This window comes from Athene noctua, chromosome 12, assembly GCF_965140245.1.
Source record: "Athene noctua chromosome 12, bAthNoc1.hap1.1, whole genome shotgun sequence".
NCBI classification, from domain to species: Eukaryota; Metazoa; Chordata; class Aves; order Strigiformes; family Strigidae; genus Athene; species Athene noctua.
Window position 1 is genome coordinate 14507792 of NC_134048.1, and position 19418 is coordinate 14527209.

The window sequence follows — 19418 nt, forward strand, 5'->3', positions numbered from 1 at the left end:
CGGCACCGGGCTGAGAAAATGGCGACAACGCCAGCACCTGCCCCCGTGCCTCAGGACGAAGCGTCGGGGCCCTCACCCCCCTCAGCGCCCGGCCCGCCCGCGGCATGGCACCGCCCGCTTCACCGCCCCGCCGGCCACGTGATGCGCCGGGAAGCCGCTGCCGCCATCTTGGGTGAGGGCAATGAGGCCTCCGCCGCCAACTTGAGTGCGGGTGAGAGACCCGCCGACCGGGGCCGGCGCGGCGGGGCGGCCCGGCGGGGAGGTCAGCGGCGCTGCCGCCTGTGGCCGCGCAACGGGGCGGCCCGGCGGGGGCGGGGCGCCGGCCCGCGGGAGGCCCGGGCCCGGTGAGTACCTGTGTCCCGCGGGGCCTGCCGCACCGCTCCGGGCCCGCTGCCCCGGGGCTCGCTCGGGGCTCGTCCGCCGCGGGGCTCCCGGAGCTGGGCGCCGAGCCCCCCTGCCCGGGATCGACTCTTCTCCCGGGGGGAGGTGTGTGTGTGTGACCCCCGGGGCCATTCCCCGGCCCGTTCCCCCGGGGCAGCTCCAGGGCTGACCCCCCCAGGCACGCCCACTGGCCCCCGCCCCGGGTGATCCGGGGACCGGCCCCCCAGCGCCAGCCCTGTCCCCCGGGGGTGGGGGGGACACCCCCGTATCTCTCCCCTCAAGGGCTGTACCCCAGCCCCTTGCCCTGGGGGTGACCCCATACTGTGTCCCTTCCCCGGGGGGGTGACCCTGGCGTTCCTCTCCCGGGGCTGTCCCCTGAAGAGGGCACCGCAAAACCGACCCCCCCTGACCCCATCCCCTGAGGCATCCCCCCCAGGCTAGGCCCTGGGGCCACCTCCTGCCCCTCTGTTTCCCTTCTTCCAGGGCTGGCCCCCTCCCCTTCGAGGGCATCCCCAACACACTCCCCTCCCTCTGCTTTACCCCACCTATGGCTGATCCCCTTCTTCCCGAGCTCCCCCATCCCACCTTGGGACGCTCCATGCTGCCTCCCCAGGGTAGCGCTTGTGTAGCTCTGACCCTACGAAGGCAGTGGGTCGGGAAGGGGGCGGGAGGATCTCGGGTGGGTGCTGGGGAGGGGGTTGCTCTCCCCCCACGCAGGGCCTGGCCTTGGAGCAGGGAGAGTTGCTACGTGCGGGACTTGCTTGGTCTGGGCTAGAGGGAGGTTGAGCAGTGAGCATCTCCTGCAGAGCTCACTGACATTTGCAGATGACAGCACTTGGGCATGCTTGGCCTCTGCGGTCCCTCTGTCCCTTCTTGTGAAGAGCCAGCTCCATAAACGGATAAATCCTGTAAACAATTCCTCTCCCCTCTGGGGCACCGTGAGCCCTCGTGTCCTGCGGGTCGCAGAGCATCAGCTGGGCCCTGCATGCGGGGTCGAGCCGAGGGTCCAGGGATGATATTTCCAGGGAGGCGTGTGGTGCTGACCTGCCTGAGCACGGAGCCGCTTCGCGGTGCTGCAGGGGAGCGTCGTGCCTCTTCTTCCCGAGGTGGGGGGGAGTTGTTTACAAAGCGACAGCCTGTGTCTCAAACGGCTCAGAAACTCATCCGGGGATGAGAGTCATTCATTTTTGGCTTCATTTTCAAGCATTTTTCAAGCTGTCACAGCTTGGCAGGTCTGTAGCTGCAGTGTCAAGATTTAGAATTATTCTGTCGGTAATTGCTTTCTGATTCATCAAAATGATAGATGAGAGGGAAAATGACAAATAATCACAAGTTGGGGATCTTCAAGGATATCCCTAAAAATGTGACTGGAGAAGCGCGGCATGTTGCGAGTCCCTTGTCAGGAGGTCACCTTTGCTGTCAGGGCATTTACAAAGAAATTATCTTAAATTCAGAGTTGGAAAAAACCATGGATAACTGAAAAATGAGTCTGTGAGCCAGATTGCAAAGGTAGTTTTAGATAATTCAGTCTTTGGCCTTTTTTGCTGAGCCTGAAAGCCAGTATCATCACCTCAGATACTAGGAACCTTTCCAAGAGCACTAAAAGCAAAATCAGCTTCGGTGTTTTAACTTCCCTACCTGAAGTGGGGGGAGTGTGTGTGTGTTCTGATGCGTGTTTTCTTCCCTCAGCTATACCAGTTTGCCTAATAAAAGCTATTACTGCTCTCCTACTCATAGCCTCAGACTAGCACAGCTACAAGTGATCTCTTACTTGTCTTGTTCCCTTAGTTACATTTACAGAGAGTCTCTTTGCCACAAGTCCCTTCATTTTCAGAAGTGTTGTGGGAGTTGTGTGGTTACATCTCTTACATCTTTTTTTTTCTTTCCTTTAAATGTTGAAGGTAGGTGACTCATCATAACTCCAGCTGATATTTCTCAGTGATCTCTTATTTAGCACAGTGCATCAAGCAGAAGATGTATCGCAGAGTCAGAGGAGAACTGGTGATACCAGTGTAGATTTAAAAAAAAAGACAGCATGGAAGTTGCTTGTTGCTGTTTGTTTTTGTTTTGGTGGTAAAGAGGTTTATAGGCTGTCTCTCCAAAACCAGAGTGACCCTGCATAGGCTCATGTACTGGAGGCACGGTTCTCTAATGCTCCTCCCCAGCGCCGTGCCAAAATGCCTGTGTGAGTGTTTTTCTTCTGATAAGGGAGCATTTCCTACCACGATGGACTCCCTTTGTGGGGGTTCTTCTCAGCAGCTGGGTGTGAAGCTTGGTTCATCTCTCCAGGCAGAGGGCAAAGAGACCGTTTGGAGCAGAAGATAAAATATGAAGAAAGTATAATGAGGATATTCCAACAAGACCTGAGTTCAGCTCAGCTGGAGCAGAACAGCTTTGTTTTGCAAGAGCCAGTGCTTTTCCAAAAGCAGTTCTTGTTTTTATTTCCCCTTCCTAAGCAGGCAAACGTTTGTGGACTGCAGTGGTCATTGCAGTTGCTTCTGGAGGTGTGCATGCCATTTGTACAATATTCTGTCTTCAGAGGGCTCAGCAAACCTTCGGTGCAAATCATGACTCACCAGGATAATCATCTTTTGTCTCTAGGCATGTGTGTGCATGTATTTGCAGAGGAATGGAGGCAGAGAGGCTAAGGAAGCTTTTGAAGGCTGCAGATAGTAGGGAGGGAAGGCATGCATTCCTCTCTCAGCCTCACCTTGCTGCCTCGGACTGTAGATGGAGCAGTGCACTGCTGTTCTTAGCACTGATGGGGATTTTGAACTTCTTGCTCATTAGTATTTCTACACACAGTGGCTGTTTGCAATTTTGTGGTGTTACAGAGAAGGGTTTGGCTCTATATTGGGTAATGTAGGGTCTTTGTCGCATCTTCTCTTACTCTTATTTTAGATCTAAGCAGCACATTTGAGCTATTTCAGTGATCTTGAAGGAAGGCAGAATGATCCTGTGGAAGGACACTGGTCTGGGAACCGGCCAACTTGACTTGCATTTCCAGCTCTGCCATTCTCTGGTGTGTAACGAAGGGCTTGTTGCTTAACCGTTCTGCACATGTTTAATTCTAACTTAAACAGAGCTGATCGTGCTCAGCCTGCTTTGTAAGGCTCTTTTAGATCACAGTTCAGGAAGCTCTGAATGTTGTTGTCGAGTTACTTGCCAAACAGCAAACATAGACAGGAGAGGGTGATTTAACTCTGTGTGCCGCCCTGCTGCTCTCCTCCACCTTTCCCAATCGTCTCGTCTGAGTCCTTTTTGATCAAAGCAGCTAACGCTTGCTGAGCTTCTCTCTCCAACAGTCTATGGGCTGGCAAGGGAAGGAGATGCTGAAGTACTAGCTTGCATTGTGTGGGCACCTGCCCTCAATTGTGCTGCTCATAGAGCACTCAGGTTTGCACTAATAATGCTCAGCAGGTTCCTCCCTGCTTGTCAAGTGCCTTTAATACGAATGGTTCAGGCATGTCTGCGCAGAGGACTTCCGGGGGCTGATGCTCATTGAGAAATCCAGGCTGTGAGATAAACCTGTTGTCTTGTTTCTAACCTGCCTACAGCCGTTTCCTGCATTTTCTCTTTTTATAGTGCTGGTGCAGCCTTCCACCGAGCTGCTGAGCAAAGCAGCATCCTTTGAGGAACATGCCTTTTCCCACTTGTTTTGTTGAATATAAAAGCTGACAAATGGCTGTGCTGTGGTGGCTTCTTGTTCTGGCATGCAAGTTTCAGCTTGATCCACTGCCACAGCCTGGTTTGTTCTGCATCAGGATGGTGAAGGGGTGAGGCTGAGCTGGGGAAGTTCTGGGCTGTGTTGGAGGGCGGGAGACCTGCTGTGAAGTGATGCTGTGGAGGAGTTTGCTGATAGCTTTAAGACAAAAGCCTCATTGCTTTGAAGCAAGGGCATTCAGAGTGGCTTTGGTCTGTGTTGCCGTTCCCCTGAAACCCCTTCCTAGCAATCAGCAATAATAAAGTATTCATAACTAGATGAGTGGTGACTAGTACATGTGGCTCCCAATAACACTAAATCCACCATGCTTTGTAATAAGGTTCCAATGCCTGGGGTATTTTGCCTAAAAATAGCAAAAAAAAAAGGATGGCTGTTAAGGGAGTTCTAAATCGGAAGGAAACAAATGGCTTTTAATCTTTCCCTCTGTTTCAGAGTGAAGGATGCCGAGGAAGAAGCAGCCCACAGAGGGCCTGGACTCTCGCAGTCAGGATGGGGAGGAAGAGGAGGAAGAGAAGAAGAACCCAGCTAATGCCAAGAAGAAGCGCAGTTTTGTGGATGCGTTTATTGTTATATCTGACAGCGATGGAGAGGTCAGTGATCAGCTTGTGGTGTCCAGAGCCTGTGCTGGGCCCTGCTGTTGCAGAAGAGTGGCCGAGCATCCTACCCTGTATGTGCCGAGGTCAGGCTTTGCTCAGAGCGTATTGTGCCCTTCCTTTTCTTACGTGTGAGATGAATCAAATCCTATTTGACTAGGAAATGAATGGTGTGCTTCGTGAGGGTGAGTTATGAGTCTGGGATTTGATAACCAAATCCTCTCAGAACTGAATTTGAAACGTAATTTAAAAGTAACCTTTCCTCAATCCCTTTACAAATCTTTTTTCATAATTTTTATTTGATTGATTTCCAGCTTAACCATAGAAACATGATTCTGTATTATGTGCAAATAGATAAGAAAATGATTCAGAACACAGGCTTGCGAGTAGTTCAGACACAGCTGGTGTGTGGTAAACTGCTCCTGAATTACAGAAGCCTGAGTTTTTAACCCACTTCCGTAGGATGTAAAGGTGAACTGCAGTGTGGATGTGCCTGGCTAAGACATAAAGGCTCAGATCCCTGATCCTTAGCGTTGTCTTACAAACATCAGACTTACCCTAAAAGATTGAAACATTGATGTCTGTTACACTGGCGTTGGGATGAGTGCAGGAACTCCCGCCTGGGGGAAACGCAGAGACCTGAGAATCTGTCCTCAACTGAGTGAGGTACGTGGGAGGAAATTACTCAGAATCAATTTTTTTATGTACGACTGTTAAGGCTTTGCCCTGTCTTGCTGGTGACTGGGAATCCTAAGCTGCTTTTTGTAATTCCACCATTTTCAAAAGCGTTTCAGTTCACTCTCAAGCTGTAGATCTTAAATCAGGTCCCTTTCGCTCCCACATCTGCAGCATGCTTCTCTACAATAAGGCGATTATCATGTGAGGAGGGGAAAAGCACTAGAAATAAACAGTAAAAAGCTGTAGGGCAAATGATATTGGATGTTTTTTCTTCACATTGTCTGAGTTCTTTCCCATTGGGAAATTCCCTGAAAGAAATGGAACATATGGCAGTAATAGTTCAGTGGGGTTAAACCCTTAGCTCTGCAATATGCTAAGTTAACTTCAGATGTCTGCTGCATCACTGGCCTTTATTGTGAAACCTATAAGGAAAAAAGAAATCAGCAGCTATAAGAGCTGCTGCAGTACATAAAAGATCAGGACCTGTTATTGTCTGCAATTATTCATCTCAATGTGCACGTATCTGAAAAAGAGGAAACAAACGTCTCTTAAAACACATCTATAAAAAGGTTAGGCTCCCTGACTGTTCTGTAAGTTTGTCTATAAACAATAAATTCTGATGGCATAATCGGTCATATTACAGAAAAGGATATGCTCAGAGAGGCCGTTAAAGAGCCAATTAGGTTCTGTTTAAGTGACAACAGTTCACTGAGTTGAATGAGTGGATTTATTCATTTCAGTCTCTTTCTTTCTGTGAGTCATCAGCTTCCAGATCCAGTGCCACAGTCTCTTGTCGTGTTGTTTTCTGCAAAATCAAACCCAAAAATGTGATTTACTTGGGATCTCAAAAAAATAACTGTCTGGCTTCTGTAACTGTCTCAGCTCTTCAGTGTACATCAAGTTGAATTGCAATTTCGAACCTTGTAACTGTTGTTCTTGCTCTAGTAAGACCTTGTTATGTGTTCAAGAAGAGGTGTGGGAAGCTCAGATCAATAGCAATTTTAGAGAACAATACATTCTCAATTAATCTTGCATCTGTTAGGACATGGTTCCTTATGAATCAAAAGCTACAAGGACAATTTGGGCATCATTGATTCGATGGCTTTCTTCCTTGGCAGTCTCTTGGCAGGTATCTATAGAACAAGTCCCTAGTTCTGCTTCCAGACCAGCAGATCTTGTAGCAGCTGCACCTGGAAAGCCTCCAGCTTCTCACTTTTGATGATCTTTGGCAGACTGCCTCTCCCAGGAATTTTTCAGTCATGCTAGATTATCAAGCTCATCCATGTTATTTTGCCAAGTTTTCTTTCTTTGCTCATGTCTGTGCTGTGGCATCTGCAGAGCTGCATCAGAAGGAAGTTTTCTGGACATGGGGCTTTCTGATCTCTGCTATATGTAATCCTGGATTCAGGCAACACTTCTTTCTTTTTGCGAAGGGTCAGACAAAATAAGAACAGTTTCTCTGGCTTTGTGGAAACAAGAGGAGATGACCTGTCTGCAGACGTGTCTCTAAAAATGCAAACATCACAAATGAGCAAACTGGTTCTTGTCTCCCCTGACTGTTTAAATCCTGCGGGGAATTGGTTGCCCATGCCAGAAGGTGGGCGGTCATTCACAAATACACAATATTTCAAATTGTGCTCAACAGTGCTCTCTGCAGGCATAGCAATTCCTGGTCTGTCTTATGAGCCTCCTGCTTGAATTGGGCTGTTGATAAAGACTTCTTGATGTCCAAGATTTTCTGAAGCCACATCTGAAAGATGATTGTTACCCAGCAGGAGGCCTGGCCAAGTGTGAGCATCAAGCACAGCCAGAGACCCAGGGGTTGTGCTAACCTATTTGATCTGGAGCCTTCACTGCAGTTGATCCCCACACGCTGCTGATCTACTACCTTTTGGAAGGGTCCCTTTTTCCTGGGTAGATCCTTTGGGAGTACCTGCCTCCACTCAGAGTTTGCATGAAGTCTCACAAGCTCTTTCTGCCAGATTCATCAGTTCTGCCAGCCCTTGGGGAACATATGAGAAGACTCCAGGGTGATGGTGCCATCCATTCCTGCATGGCATCCATAGCCTGTCCTCCCTTTGGTGTGGAACTTCCCTTTGCCTGAGTATTCCTGTGTTTGGAGATACTTGGAGTCTGGATAAATAGCAGTGTGTGTTGATGTTCCTGATCAGTTGTTGGTTTTGGTAGAAAGAGGGACGTGTGTTTAGGCATCTGCTGGAATACCCAGCCCCTGCCCTGTCATGTTCTCCATCAACTGTGGCAGTGGGCACTTGTCTTGGGACCAGGCACGGCCTGAGGGGCATCTTGCTATGGCACTGGAAGCGTCACAGCGAGGATGGCAGCGCCCACCTCGCACCACTGACCATCCGAGCGCAGCGGAGCCACGTGGGAGTATCGCTGCAGCACCCTGCTGTCCCCACGGGCCCTGCTGAGGTACCGAGGGACCCGCCGCCTCCCCTTCCCAGAGGAGAAGGCAGCGTGAGTGTGCTCTCGAGGAGGCTCTGCTGCACTCACTCCTTGGAAATCAGACTGGGCTGAATCCAGGCTCCTCACAGCCCGGTAGAAGCCCTTTTTCTACAGAGGCCTCCCTCCTGTGTGTCAGGAACTACATGTCTGGCACGAGCCCTGTGGTGTCTCGTTGTTCAAGTCTCCACTTCCAGCAGGTTTGTTCTAATGAGCTGAAAGACAGAGCAGAACTGAAACAGATTCTGAACTGAAGTCAGAGACTAATAAAGTAGGGTGTGATATTAATTTCAGCAGCAGCCTTGGCTAGAGCCAAACGTGGCACTTCCAACATCTAATTGGCTTTTAAAAATAAATTAGTCTGGTTTTCATCTGAGTATTTCCCATGCAGGACGTGTGGTGTTTGGCTGTGCCCTATTGTTAGATGGTCCCAACTGCTGTTGAGCAGTAAAATTACCCAGACCTTTTGACTTTGCAGTCTGCACTGTTAGCTATGGAGACATTCTTCTGTAGCCTTTCCTTCCCTGAGTCAGTAGAAGCTGATTTCTGTGGTTTATGATGTGGATTCGAGGGAGCAGGATGTGGGAGGCTGGCTACTGGCTTCCATTTATGGGCTTTTAGAAGTGAGTGGAGCTGTATCTGTTTCTGCTGGCAGAGTCAGGTTCTCTTAAGTATGTGCAAAAGCATTTTTTAAATGGGAATTTGATTTCCTGCTGTCTGGTGAAACCAAGCAGGTTAAAAAAACAAGGAAGAAGAATAGTGGCTGCCTTCCACTAAATGTGCAGGGAACTTTGGAAACCCGTCTTTTTCTTGATCTGTGTACAATGCTGACAGTGAAATTGCTCATAAGAGAGCATCATAAATTAAACTTCAGAGCCTGACACACAGGAAGAGAATTTGGATTCCTTCTGGCCGTTATGCTTTAAATTGACGGCAAAGGAGGAGAGACACTCTCCAGGCTGGCACTGAGCAGAGGTGTGCAGTTCCCACCTCGCCTCCGCTATAATAATTAGTTTCCCCTGGAAGTTGTGTGTTGGAGATGACCTTGTAACTAAGAGTATTGGCTGCAGTTTGGGAATATTTTAATTGATTAAGATTATTTTTGGACTAGTGATCTTATTAGAAAGGCAGTTGGTTGAGTGGCCCCCTGAGTTCCTATTATCCTTGTAGACAGATGAGCATTAAAAGGTTGGGTCAGAAAGAGCAAGCCCTGTTGTCTTCTCTGAATTTTCTTGGCCCCTTCTGTTTCTACCATCCGTGCTTGCTTTTATGCAGAGCACTTTGGGGCCTGCGGGGCTCTCTCCCAGCAGAGGTACAAACAGCCATAAATCCTAATTAAAAGGTATGTTTTATTTTCTGGGTTTAAAAATAAAGAAGATTTAAGAATTCTTGCAATTGAGATGTGTGTGTATGTTTTGGCCCATCAGGATTAATTGGATTTGCTTCAGCGGTTCACTGTACTGTGGCTGTTCGGTAGAACACTGCTAAGCAATTTAAACATCTTTCTCAAATGTATGAGGTTCATACAACACGTGTCCTGCAATAATTTTGCTCCAGCCACCGTTATAAATGTCGAGATGCTTCAGGACCCAGCACGGGGAACCGAGGCACGTATCTGGCTGCGTGGGGAAACCGGGCAGCCCGCCCAGCACCGGTCATGCCATTCCCCTCCAAAGCCCTGGAGGCGTTTGAGCCCTGTCTTGTCCTGTGGTGCATATTGTAAACGTGTGTCCCTGTGCACAGAGCAGACGCTGGCAGTGGTGGAAAGTTTGGTATGCTCATAAATCACATCCATGCCCTGGAAGAGAGCTGCAGATGAGAGTGTCAGGGTTGACCTTCCGGCAAGTGCAAGAGTGATGAGGGGAAGATTGATGCCTAGAGAGAAGAGCTGGGGATTTACAGAGCCTGCTAGGATTAAATCGCCCCTGTCTTAAGCTGAAGTAGGTTTAGCACTGTTAGTTGGGGCTTTGGGGGAGAGTGGGAGAGCTGTTGCTTAACCTCCTTCAGCATATAATCCTAGCGTGATCCTGGTGTGATCCTACACTATTCCGCACTCCCTTAGGTGTGAGCTGCCCGCAAGGTCAGCATGGGGCTGCTGCTGCAGAGCAAGACAGGGCAATTCAGAGTAGAAGAACCTGTAGTTTATGGAAAACTGTGGAGAAGGGCAACATGCCAGGGCCCTGGAAGAGAGAGGATGTCACCCGCTAAGCGTGAGCTAGGCATCCATCTTCTAGCAAGAGAGAATCTGGCTGTGAAGCAGCCTTCTGGAGACACAGTGGCAGATCTTAGAAACGGGCTACCAAAACCAGGCTGGGTGGGGAACAGAAGGAATCGGTCAAAGGAAGAAACCCCCAGGTGTGAGCATGAGTGTGTGTGTGTGTAGTTGCCGAGCATGATTGCTGTTTTGTGAGCTGATTCTTAAATCAGTGGAAGTGAGGAATGGTGTAGGCATTACGACATGTAAAAGCTGTAATGTATTAGGGTTTCAGGAAACCACTTAATAGTATGTCTTTGCAAAATCTTAGTTGGATAAATAATTCAATTTGGTCTAGATAGTAACATTCCTGGATTGAAATCCTGCTAAAAGACTGTCAGCAAAAGCTGGTGATGAACAGAAGAGAGGCTCATTTGGGGGAGATGTAGAGCTGAGGCCAAGAGGATCAATATTAGGTCTGTGTGTGTTTTAACATCCTCATTAATGATCTGTAAGAGGGAGCAAGTGGTGTATATACATTAATAAAATCTACAGATAACACTAAAGCTGGAGATGTCTTGAATAAAAGAGCATAGAGGTGCAGTCCAAAGGACTTCACAGGTTCAGAAACATGGGTGATGGACCGCAGAAGTTGATTACTCTTGAAAATAAGCAGCGTATCCATTTGCATTAAAGTAGCCCAAGCCACGTGCCTCACCCTGAAGCCCCCTTCCCAGCACTGGAGGCTGTATGAGGCACAAGTGTGTGACCAGTTTGCTGTGAGTCTTATAGACAGCAAAAACACCTGCAGCTGCAGGTGGAGCTGTGTGAAGCCCCCTCCTGGCCTGGTGTGGGTCTTTGCGTGAAACACTGGCTTTGATTCTAATCCTACCTGATTTAGAGACACGAATTGGAAGGGGCCCAGTGCCAGCCTTCGGTAATGTGTACGCCCTCGCTTAAGCCATTAGGACAGCAACTTGCATAAATGTGTGCCAATTAAGCCTGCGACCATTCTTGTTGCAGTCCATGTGCTTAAAGCAGCAAGCACTTAGGTTGTTTGTGTGGGTATTATTCCAGGAGGCCTCGAGTCGACAAATTTCTGAAGTATTCAAGCTTTAAAAATGAAACACTTGTGGCAATACAATGAGAGAATAGCACCAGGAGTAAATACAGCTGGCTCTCCTGTCCTCGGGGTGCATTAGCATGGGTCCCCAACATGGTTAGGATTCCAGTTTTGGTCACCTAAAATTGTCTGAGCAGAGTATTAGAAGCTGCATGGAAACAGTCCTGGCTTACAGGTGTGAGATGTTCCATTATAAAAAGGTGTTTTTTTCCATTTTGAGTGCTTACCAATACCGATGTTTTAGCAGGGCCAAACAAATTCTCTCTAAAATCATGGGCAGCAGGTGCAGTGCATGGTGGTGACTGGCATGAAGTCTATTGTCTCTCCTACTTCACTGTTTATGTCAGTCTGTAACTCTTTTTGCTCATTATGCTTATCACACAGCTTTTAATAGTTACAGAATGTGCTTGAATTATGTTTGAAATTCAAATTTCACACACATAGAGAGGCTTGTTTTTGAACCAGTGTTTGTGTCTGAGTAGTGGGGGGGAGGGGCCTGGTAGTATTTCTTACATATTGTATGCACTCACCATATTTTTTTCCATTGCAGCAGGAGTCAAAGGAAGAGAGCGGATTGCAAAAGAAGAGAACAAAACAGCAGCTGGATAGAACAAAGTTTGCTGCTAAAAGAAAAATTGCACGTAGGTCTCAAGTGTGGGGCTGGGGAAGTAGACTGGTGCTGAGCAGCTTCTGCTGTTTGTGTTAGAGATCATTTCCCTTGCAGAAAGGCTGTGATGTGGCTGGGGATGCACAGCTCTTGGAGCAGACCCTTCTCAGGGGTAAAATTTGCCTTTCTGAATAGGCACACTGTCACTTGTTTTCTCCCCAGGTGGCGTGTGCGCAGACTGGTGCACTTCCAAAATAAGTGTGTGAGGGTGTCTGTACCTCACCGAGTTTCAAAACTGGTTGAAGCCGATCTGAAAGCACTGTCAGTCACAAACTGCTTTGCTGCTCAGGCCCCTCTGCTGCTGTCTTTCCCTGAAATGTCGTGATGCTCTGACCTGGCAGTCAGAGCTCGGGAAAGATCTGAGTCGCAGCTGACAGTTCTGTGAAATTATCTGCTCGTAGCGCGGGGGCAGCTGGAGAAGCCAGCGACGTTGGGCATCATAAGGAAGGGTGTTAAGAACAAGAGATTTGTTTTACGTCATTTTGCTGTTATATAAAGTGTTGTTGCACCCACATCAACAGTGCTGTGTGCAGTTCTGGTCTCCACATCTCAAGGACACAGTGGAGTCAGGGGACATCCGGAGAAGAGCAGCCCAAGCCATGAAGGGGAGGGAGCAGCTGCCTTATGAGGAGTGACTGGGAAGCCTGGGGCTGCTCAGTTAGACAGGAAGGTGGGATCAGAGTTCACATCAGGAAGGCAGCGCCTTACCAGCTCGTGCACTCAGTGAAAATAGCAGGAGACAAATAGGTTTAAAACAGGTGAAAGAAAGTAATACTTCACACAGCATGTAGTGAACTCCGGTAAGTTTTTGTCACAGGAGGTTGTGGAGGGGTCAGTACCAGTAGCTTTAATAAGGGATGAGATGCATTCATGGACAGTAGGTCTGTAAACAGATGCCAGAGGGAACAGGCTGAGATGTTCCCGCTCATATTCTGCAAACAACATTTCTGAATGCCGGGGATGTCCAAGCAGAAGGGGCCACTGAGCGTGGCCAGGCTTGCTTGTGCTCCCCGGACAGCACCACTTGTTAGAGCCAGGCAGGTGGACCATTGCTCTGCCCCAGAGGAACTGCGCTCACGTTCTTGCGCTCCGCAAGGCAGCGCTCCAGCTAGCGTGTTAAATTCAGAGTGTTTTAAAATGGGAGAGATGTTGTCTCCTGCAAAACCCAAAGCAATCACTGAACAAAATGGAGCACGCCAGTGCTCTGCAAGCAGCAGCAGTTGGGCTTGTCAGTCCTCAGAGGGCTTGTGTGAATTAAATTGTTTTTAATAGAGGCCTAAGGCCATAGCATGAAACAGCCTGGCTCTTTGTGGGAGTTGAAACCCACTGTGCGTGTCCTGTGTCGAACAAGTAAGATAGCAAAGTCAAAGATGGGGGCAGAGTTATTCTTTTTTTTTCTTTTTTTTTTTTCCTTTTTCTTCTTTGTCTCCCAAAAGAAACAGAACACCAAATAAAAGCTAACACCCCCCTTGGAGATGCCATTAAAATGGGACCAAATATAAGGTGCTAAGAACAGGGTGTTGCTGAAGTTGGGTGTCCTCACTGCATCGTTGAGTGCTCTGGGTTTCAGGAGCTGGTGTTGTGCAAAAGGTGTTTGGTGTCCTCCAAAAAATTGTGGGAAACAGGCCTGGCTCTTTAGCCACTCTAGAACAGAGGAGTTTTGCTGTGTTTCTAGATGTTGAAATTGTTGATAATAGTTCTTCTCCTCTTGGGGGAACAGTTGCCTTTTTTTTTTTTAAGTGTGCATCTCTGTCTCCTCGAAGTGCAGGAGGTTGGGGGTGCCTGTCGCCGCTCGGTCGAAGAGCAATCGCTTGTTTAAGCACGTGTGATGGTGGGTCTGTTCTCTTCGTTTGTAGGAAGCTATAATTAGACTTTTGGTGTTTGCTTTTAGGCAAATTAAGATTTGAAGTAGTAATTATTTTTCTCAGTGTCTTTAAATAAATTCTTTGAATTGTGAGGCAAATTGGTCTTTTGTAAAGATTTGGTGCTTCTGGGTAGAGCAAATTCTTTCTCCTCAAAACTGGAAAATTTCAGATATTTGCAGGCTCTGGTTATAAAGCATATCCTCCCATTTTTGCTTTGTTGTGGTTTTATTAATTTTAACCTAAACCCATAACTAAAATATATCTGTGACGTTTCATCCTGACAGGATAAATGGAAATACAAAACCTAAAGAAGTCTCTCTCTCTTTTTCTGGAGGAAGTCAATGCTTTAAAGTACATTTGAATGTTTTTACTGTAATTGCACTTTGGATATGTGGAAATACTGAGATCCTGCATTTCCATTATTTTTGAGTAAGTCTCTTATTAGTAAGTGTTAGAACTACAACTAGTGGGGTTTTGCATCTAATTCATTTTGCAAATGTCAAAATGGAACATAAATCGCTTAGCAAATTGCCATATTAGCATTTAAAAAGGCTCTGAAATGGTTTAATTTGTTTAGGGCTGCAATGTCTTAAAAACAGTTTCTCCCTGACCCCTCCTTCCCATCTGTGGGTTTCTTGGATGCCCTGGTCCCTGGAGAGACGCTGGGATTTAGTGCTTCGTTGGGATGGATGTGTGGCAAGTGGATTTTGGAGTGTGAGACGCAGAATTCCCAGCCGGAGGTGCCAGTGCTTCCCCAGCCGACAGTGGGAACGGGTTTCTGCGAGGCGTGCGATGTGTGTGAGCTGAGCATAACGGAGCGTGTCTGCCCAGACAGAGAGGGGTCATTCCTCCCAAGGGCTGCGGGAGCCCCTGCCCCGCTCTGGGAGCACAGCTCACCTCTGCTGCACACTCAGTGCTCGCTCCCTGTTAGCACGCACCAGTTGGGGTCTAACGCAACACTCTGGATTTCTAATCCTCATAAATTATGACTGGTGCAATCAACATCCAGTTTAATAAAATGCACAGTGCTGAGAAATGGATCAGACGTGGAGCACAAAATGCCGCCAGCTCCAGACCGCTCAGCTTAAAGCAGGTCAAGTCTCCTGGAAGGCATGAGCAGAGCTGCTCTTCGCTCTCTCTACCGTAATGCCAGGTGGATCTAAATTCGAGATCTCCCTGTCTCCGGAGCACCTACTCAACTGGAACGTGTGTTAAGTGCATCTTGTTTGTCTCTGGTTTCTTTGCCAGAGGCAGCATTTGTCTGGCACGTTCCTGGTCCCCAGAGGGGAAATTACTGTGCCAGGGAGGGAGAAGAAAACAAAATGTACAGTAGTAAGTCGCCAAAAAATGTTTCTTTTTATTAAGCTTCGTGGATGTTGATAGCCTGAACTGGCGAACATTTGGGCCCCTGTTTTATTTTAAGCACGTGGAAAGTCTTGTGCTGCGGGACACTGATCACATGCACCCGTTTTCTTGCACGTGTCAGAGTTTGCAGGATCTGGCCTGATTGCTGTGATGGTTTGGGCAGGGAAACAAATCAGCACACATTTACTGAATGATTGGGAGGTGTTTGTTATTGTGAAAATGCTGTGTATTACTGCTCTTCTTGGGGACAGGAGCCTTCTTCATACACTGGACTGTTGTGTGCTTTCCATTAAAGGATGCTTTTTTTTTTTCCTGGTCCCTCCTGGCTGTAACATCATAGAGTGACTTTGTCCAAGGACAAAAGATCCCTACGAGCCCTGAGTGCACTGCAGTCTGCCTTCACTTCAACCCCTTTCTTAATTTTAAAAGAAATTTTAAAAAAACCCATCAAATAACCCAAAGCTAAGTACTGATTTAGTAGGACACAGAAAGGAATCTATGACTGGTAGTCAGAACAGTCCAAAAATGCTTCAAATCCTGCTTGGGTGGGGGAGAACCAGCCTGCCATTAGCAACGAGCTGGGGGAAGGGCAAAGCAAAGCCAAGCCTGCTGCTGTGAGGATGCTCCTCGCTGCAGCAGTGCCGTGATGCACAGGCTGTGCAAAGACCAGTGCAATCCCAGGCTGCTTCGAAGGAGGCTCTATGTTGGTGGCAGCTGGTAGGAAGACGATGGGTTAGAAAATGGGAGTCTGCAATTTCTGAATGCATCTTTATCCAGGGAAACGTCAGTCTCCAAAACTGGCTGTAGCGAAGGCATATTTTGTGCTTGGGTGGCCTTCCTGTTCAAATTGCATCTCTTAGAGCTCTTCTAGCCCATCGGAGAGGAAGCCTTTTGGTTCATGCATGAGATGGCGTGTGCAGGATTCTGCCTGAAGGAGGGAGCGGGTTTTGAAGGAAATCTGTCAATTTGTTTCAAGTGAGAAGATGTATTTTTCAGCTCCTGAGAGTGCTGTTGAGTTGTTTTCCAAGCTGCACTCCATTCTGCAGGCATTGTATATTTTAAGCACAGTGCAAGTGTTGGATTGAATCTAAGTAAATAAGTGTTTTCCAAAGAAACTAACTGCTTTGTTTCTAAATAGCCAGTCTCGGCTTCTGGTTTGCTCTGAGGAATATTTCAGGAAGAAATTTTCTGCTGAAATAGCAGTTACAATTGTAGGAAACCTGTTTCCCATGCATGACTGACTTAGTGATGCAGTGGATTGGTGATGTGAGCAGAAGGAGGATGTATGCATGGGAGAGATCTTCCATAATACTACTAAGCAAGTAACATTATCCTCCACAGAGCTTTCTACCTGCGGCTCGGGGTGAACAACATGTAGCTCTTTTTCTCTCAGGTAGGTCTCCTGTGGTATTGCAGGTATCTGCATGTCAGAAGGCAGTGAGACGTGCTATTTGGCTAGTACAAAAGTGTATCAAAGATGACGTGTTCTTTATCCTGCCTTGCTGCTGAGCCAATCCAACATAAAAATGAGCACACTTTGGAAATTTGTCCTTTTCCTCTCTCCTTGAACATGTGATCTACAGCTGTAGACTGTGTTGTTTGATGAGGGCAAATAAAATGTTCAGTTGCAGTTAATATACCCAGGGAGTCAGAGTTTAGGTTGCTGTAGAAACCCTAACTGAAGTTCCTGATTTGGGTTGCCTTTTTCACATAGTGTTGCCTGCTCTGGTTTTGGTGACACGTTTTCAGGAAAGCTGAGGTTTAGATGTTTTGCTCTGCATCCCTCCTGGGGAGGCGGGACCCTTGGACATTTCTCCCAACGTGTTGGATATGCTGAGTGTTTACTTACACTTCCATTTGTGACTTGACGTTATCCTATTTCATCTGCTGTAGAGATGACTGAAGAGGAACAGTTTGCACTGGCCCTGAAAATGAGTGAGCAAGAAGCCAGGCAAGTGAACTGTCAGGAAGAGGAAGAGGAGGAGCTCTTGAGGAAGGCCATTGCTGAGAGCCTTAATGTAAGTGCGCTTCTGTGAAGAGGCTTACTAGGGTTCTTCAGCAACGTTGCTTTCTGTGCCTGCTTTGCCACACTGCACAAAAGAAGGCTTTACTTGGGGCCTAGCTATTTCCAGTGTGAGCTGAAACTACAGCAGTCACAGGGTAGTTGTTTTGTACCATTCCTAGTGAGAGGGGCGGATGAAGTCTAACCTCAGCTGTCCCCCATTTTGGGGTACACAGTTCTGATCAGTACAGTGGGGTCTGCAGTCCAGGTGATAGCTGCCAGTGTGCTGAGGCAGCCCTTGGTATGCTCTGTTGATAGAGAACATGCCTCTCAGAGAATCAACCTTTTGTTTTTCAGAGCTGTCAGCCCTCGGACTCCTCTGATGCAACCCCTGAGTTGTCTGCCGAAGTGCTGGGCTTGCGAGGCCAAAGCCAGCCCACTGAGCAAGAGGGCTCTGAGATCCTGGGAGGTCTGGCGCTTTGCCCCGACACCCCTCGCTCTGAGTGCAGCTCCCACTCACAGAGCGCCAGAGCTGATGAGAATGGACAGATGGATGTCGCCCGAAGCCCCCTGGTAGTGTTGAGGAGGTTAAGCCAGGAAATCATAGAAAGCTCACTAGTATCCAGCATAATCGTGTCTCCGGGGAAGGACCAGCCTGTGACAAGGTCAAGTGAAAAGCCTTCCTCACCAGCAAAACGTGATTCTAGTAACATGTTACCCAGCACATTCAGAGAGGACCTCATCTCTTTGAGTCCCACCTTTGGCAGGGTGACTTCAGGCTCCTGGCAACTGACACCTCGGAGGCTGTTCACAAGGCCCTCCAGCTCTTCCGAAGCAACAGACCACAAACCAAAAGAGCAGCCCCTGCCCTGCACTGGCCATTCTGCAGGAGAGGCTGGTGCTGGGAGCTCAGCCACGCTCTGGAAGAGCTGGACTGCGGAACGATGTGGCAGCCCCAGGAGGAGTGGTGGAGGAGCAGGTACCAAACACACCTCGCAGCCCAGGCATGCCGCCAAAGTCTGTGTTGCCACAGAGCAAGCAGAGCAGAACCAGGTGCCTGACAGTACCCCTGAGCTTGGTGTACTGAATGCAGTGGAGGAGAAGCACAAGCAGGAGGAGGCGAGAGACACAGTGCACTATTACTGGGGCATCCCCTTCTGCCCCAAAGGGGTGGACCCCAACCAGTACACCAAAGTCATCTTGTGTCAGCTGGAGGTTTACCAGAAGAGCCTGAAGCAGGCTCAGAGGCAGCTATTGCACAAGAAGGAGTTTGGTAACCCAGTTGTGCCCAGTTCTTCCTTGAGCCAGAATGAGCTTGGGAAAGGAGAGCAGATAAGCACGGAGAACGGGGTTGCTGATGATACAGAAGATGGAGACCCAGATGGGCAGAAGGAGTCTGAGAGCATCACTTGGCTCCTCCCTTCGAAGAGGAGGGAGGCAGAGAGTCCAGGGCACAGCATGGAAGAAGAGAGGAACTCTACTTCCGATGACGAACCGACCACCAGCTACTGCCAGGTAAGAGCTTCGCCGCTGAGCAGTCCTGCTCCTCTGTCCGTGTTAGCATCCAGTCCCTTCTGCAAAGCAGGCACTGCTCTTTAATGTGCCTCTTAAATTTAGGGACTTCCTCCCCTAGCCACACGGCTTACTACGAAAGGACGAGGAAAAGCGTACAGGCTGATACCCTGCTCGCAAATGGTAGGGGCCATCATGCAGCCTGGCAGTCTTCCATTAATGCACCACTGAAATAAAGACTTCCAGCTGACTTGTCCTTCTCTTACGGGTGTAGCCTGGCAGTGTGTCAGGGTCGGGAGCACAGAGATGATGCTGGCCACCACCAGCTCTGGCAAACCAGCTTATAACCCTGTGGCCGTGTGGGGAGCTCTGCCTTTTCCTTTGTAGACAGGAATGTGGCTTTTGTCCTTGCAGTGCAGCCTTTCCTTTTTGCACCTACTTGTTCCTCTGTGTCTGTACATGCTTCCCCTTGCAAGTGCTCTTTTCCTTCGTGGTCCTGCGGTTGCGGCTGGGAGAGGCTTTGCGTGCTCACAGGCGTCTTCTGCCTGCCCCGGGGTGATCTGTCAGACCGGCTGTGCTCATCGTCCTTGTTCTGGTGGCTGGGCACCTTCTCTCCTGCTTGCTTGTCGGGTCTGCTAGACGCTAGGTGTCAGCCTCTGTCTCTGTCAGGACTCTCTTGTTGGAGCGGAAGGCAGCTTTCTGTCACTGCTAAGTTTAAACAGATTGCTAGTCAGATGAAGTATTTATTACTGCTGTATTTTAGGTTTGTGTCAGCCTTTTCCAACCCTCATTTTTCATAATGACTTCACTCCCGGATCATTGTATAACTTTATCTTCTCTATGACTGAAGC

General features: G+C 48.5%; 1 protein-coding gene across 6 annotated transcripts in view; it reads left to right on the forward strand.

The window, feature by feature from the left end:
* The first annotated feature begins 240 nt into the window (after nucleotides 1-240).
* UIMC1 (ubiquitin interaction motif containing 1) overlaps nucleotides 241-19418 on the forward strand; it is a 38968-nt gene continuing 19790 nt past the window's right edge. For 4 of the 6 annotated variants that reach the window (XM_074915804.1, XM_074915806.1, XM_074915807.1 and 1 more), the window contains exons 1-5: nucleotides 241-344; nucleotides 4538-4695; nucleotides 11707-11797; nucleotides 16947-17071; nucleotides 17413-18570. In XM_074915804.1, the coding sequence (XP_074771905.1) occupies nucleotides 4546-4695; nucleotides 11707-11797; nucleotides 16947-17071; nucleotides 17413-18570 (1524 nt within the window). In that variant the 5' untranslated portion in view covers nucleotides 241-344; nucleotides 4538-4545. The remainder of the gene's footprint in view (nucleotides 345-4537; nucleotides 4696-11706; nucleotides 11798-16946; nucleotides 17072-17412; nucleotides 18571-19418) is intronic. The other 2 variants (XM_074915805.1, XM_074915809.1) reach the window with 1 other exon arrangement.